At 31.7% G+C, this 3,518-nt stretch overlaps 1 protein-coding gene across 1 annotated transcript; it reads left to right on the top strand.

Moving 5' to 3' along the window:
- Positions 1 to 1,503: 1,503 nt before the first annotated feature.
- Positions 1,504 to 3,047, top strand: LOC116351443 (serine proteinase stubble-like). The gene is made up of 4 exons (XM_031783544.1): positions 1,504 to 1,567; positions 1,699 to 1,822; positions 2,493 to 2,712; positions 2,843 to 3,047. Exons 2-4 carry the CDS (start codon positions 1,717 to 1,719, stop codon positions 3,045 to 3,047), a joined length of 531 nt encoding a protein of 176 aa, XP_031639404.1. The 5' UTR covers positions 1,504 to 1,567; positions 1,699 to 1,716.
- Positions 3,048 to 3,518: the final 471 nt, after the last annotated feature.

The following is a 3,518-nucleotide window of genomic DNA, read 5'->3' as shown; positions in this document are numbered from 1 at the left end:
CTAAAGTCTCAGTTTCATGGCCTTGAGTGAAAAAAATACACCCGTATTTTTTGGTCTCGAACTTTACGCCGCTTGAAAGGCTTGAAAAATCGAACAAATATTATTTTGAACTAGCTTAATAAAATACGCAACTACCACCGTGCGGAAAAGTTCGTCTTACTCCCGTAAGACTCTTTATTTTTATTCATTTATATGTGAATTTCCATACTCAGATAAATTCAACAGAGAATAAAATGTCTTACATCCGTAAGATGAACTTTTCCGCACTGTGATCCACAACATGCATTTATTACATATCTTTTACCGTAAATATGAATTCATGAGAAAACTGAATCTGATATAAGTTTTGCGATACAAATAATTTTTGATAGACTTTTCAATGCCTGTATGATATCGTAATTATGTGAAAATTTGCAGAGGTTATTTTCACAAAAAGCTAACATTCTGAAAGTTTGAAGAAATTTCAATACAATTGAGTATCTTCCATACAAAATTTTCGTTTTTGAGCAAAAAATCCTAAATTTTGTTGGGGAAGTACATAATGCATAAAATTTCTTCAAATTCTCGAAATGTTATTGTATTTTTGAGTGAAAAAATAAACTGTGCAAAGTTTCAGCTCATTACGATATCATACGGGCATTTTTTTGAAATTTTTGTATGAAAATTGTGTAGATATGTCAAGATATGTCTTTGTATCGCAAAACTAACGTCATATTCGGTTTTTTCGTACCCAAAAACCCCCAATACATTTTTTGAGTGTTTAAGTATACTTATGTATAATTATATATATATTAGTAAATATCACTTTTGGAAAAAAAATTGAATTTTTACCAGACATGACACGTCACTCTATAAACCAAAGTCGCTCAAAATCTAATGGTTTCTATTCCTCGGCACCCCCAATCATCCTGTGAATTCAGATTTTGAATTACTTTTCTTGGTTGATTTTTGCGTACAGGGTACAGGGTACGCACAATGCACATACATTTGGACATCGAAAAAACGCTAGATTCGTGTTTTTCGGCCCCAACAACACCCAAAAAACACGTTTTTGAGAGATGTTCATTTTTCGACAAGATGTGTGCGGAAAAGAAAAAAACCATTATTTTCAAATAAAATGTCAGTCGTTGAGAGTAATGTGATGTTAAATTGCATATGGCATTTGTTGTGTATGTTTCGACAATGTAATTGTATGCATTTCGTAGTCCAGATCTTGTTGGTTAAATGAATCGTGTTGAAATCAAACGTCGAAAATAATTTGGAGGCGTCTCTTCATCGTCCCTAGCTTTATTTATTATAGGTATATTTTAGACCAATTTTTATTTTATTTTGCTATACCAATTTAAGATGCTAGACGCATCTTTGCGTGTTTGTGCTGACTCAGATATTTTCTCTCTTTCTCATTGCATGATGTTGAAGCGCGCAACAATTTTCAATCCACCATTAAAATATTCATATAATTTATTGACTTTTTAATAATAAACTAAATTAAGGCAACCACTTGGTATATTTGCTCTTTTTCAGAAATGACTAGTTATATTACATAAGTCCATGAAATTTAAAGTCGGTAAGTAAATAGTTTAAGATAAATTGATGATGAAATTTTGAATATTCTCTAGTTGGTGATTTTTTTGAAAAAAAATCTTAAGATACCCCGTCCGAAGATGAATTATAAAAAAATATTTATTTCTTCCGCAGAAATACTTCTGGTCTACAATGTTGAGTAGATGGTTAATATCATCACTTCAAATGCTTTTAATATGTAAACTTGTAAACTCGATGCCAAGCAATAACAGGACGCTGAAAATTAATCCAAAACCTTGTAAGTTGATGTTTTCTTCTGATCAATTTACAAATATATTTATTGCTAACATTTCTTTGGGATTCAAAAATGTTGTATCTAATTTTCATCAACAAGTCGTTTAAATTTATTGCTTTTATTTTATATGTCCATGTTTAATATGACGATTAATTTAAGATTTTTTGCAGTCTTTATAAGGATAGTATTACTTAAAAATATGGTGTGAGTTTCCGTATGCTTCGATTCGCTCTGTCTTCGAGCAGAAGAATTTCGAGATGTATTTTTCGAATTCTTTCTATTGTTCGTTGGTCATTCCTAATAATTCGTCAATATTCGGCGGCCACTTGATATATCCGTTATATATATGAACCGCTTAGAATAAAAGTAGATAATGGTAGAAAGTTAAAAAAAATCTCAATCATAAAGTGCTATGAAAATAATACTCAATCAAGAAAAAAAGTGAAAAAAAAAATCGATCATAAATTGTGTTTGCCTTTATTTTTCATACATTTTTCGATCGACTTTTATTTTTAATTTTTTCATGATTGAGTATTTTCACAGAACTTTAAGATTGAGATTTTTTTTTAACTTTCTACCATTATCTACTTTTATTCTAAGCGGTTCATATCTGATACTAGAGCATCTTTGTTTTGATATTTTTTATAGGAATTTCGTGTTTTTTATCCATTAGGTACAGCCAATGGATATGGAGGCACATGTATGTTTGTGTGGGAATGCATTAGGTCCGAAGGTCAGCATATTGGGATGTGTGTGGATTCTTTTATGTTTGGTTCCTGTTGTGCTCACAATTTAACCGAAAATATTGTGTTGCCACATCAACATTTTGATTTTAAACCGCCTGTTAAGAAACCCAGACCCCCATCAAATACATCAAATCGGCCATCTTTAAGGTAATGCAATGAGAAATAAAAATTGCCAAGAGAAATAAACCGAACATTTTTTGGGAAATGGAAAAGTTTGTCAAAATATATGCGAATAAAACGCGTTATGATCTCTATTCAATTTGTATCTTCTTTTCAGTAGTGGAACTACTACAGTAATACATCGGCCACACGGTGACAGTATGTTAATAATCCGTCCATCAATAAATAAAAATCGACCATTACATTCAATGAAACCATTGGTACCACAAACTACGAGCTCTGTTACGAATTTATTGCATTCAACAAATGTGATATCTGATCTTGATACGGCTTCAAGTTTATCAACAGGTTTGTGGCATTAACAATGTTATTTCATAATTCGTATTAATTATATCATTTTATATTTATTATTTCTATCATTTGCTGATAAAAACCAATTTAAATGATTTCAAATTAAAATAAAGAGTCTTACAGGAGTAAGACGAACTTTTCCGCACAGCGGTAGTTGCGTATTCTATTAAGCTAGTTCAAAATAATATTTGTTCGATTTTTCAAGCCTTTCAAGCGGTGTTCAAACCTTGGCATCGAAATATTCTTTAATTTAATAGCAGAAGTACTCGGAAAAGATTTTTCACACTTCATGATGAACCAATCATGGTTTTTTCCTATCTGAATAGCGCTAGCTATTCGCAGCGTCTGAACAGCATTGCTGCCCAGATGCTGAATCGAAGCGGTTGCCGCACGCGCAACACACTTCGTTTGTACCGGAAACTGTATTCAGATAGGAAAAAACCATCACTGTGATGAACCCATTTGTACGACATTTGAAAGAA

This window comes from Contarinia nasturtii, unplaced genomic scaffold (assembly GCF_009176525.2).
Source record: "Contarinia nasturtii isolate CC-2019 unplaced genomic scaffold, AAFC_CNas_1.1 Cnas_scaffold_5493, whole genome shotgun sequence".
Lineage (NCBI taxonomy): Eukaryota > Metazoa > Arthropoda > Insecta > Diptera > Cecidomyiidae > Contarinia > Contarinia nasturtii.
This window is presented reverse-complemented; position numbering and strand designations above follow the sequence as displayed.

What these genes read in the sequence shown, in the direction of transcription:
- LOC116351443 (XM_031783544.1), top strand. Translation starts at nt 1,717, where the DNA reads ATGTTGAGTAGATGGTTAATATCATCACTTCAAATGCTTTTAATATGT. An exon ending in GAAAATTAATCCAAAACCTT is followed by an intron (nt 1,823 to 2,492) that starts GTAAGTTGATGT and finishes TTTATCCATTAG; the next exon opens with GTACAGCCAATGGATATGGA. An exon ending in TCAAATCGGCCATCTTTAAG is followed by an intron (nt 2,713 to 2,842) that starts GTAATGCAATGA and finishes TCTTCTTTTCAG; the next exon opens with TAGTGGAACTACTACAGTAA.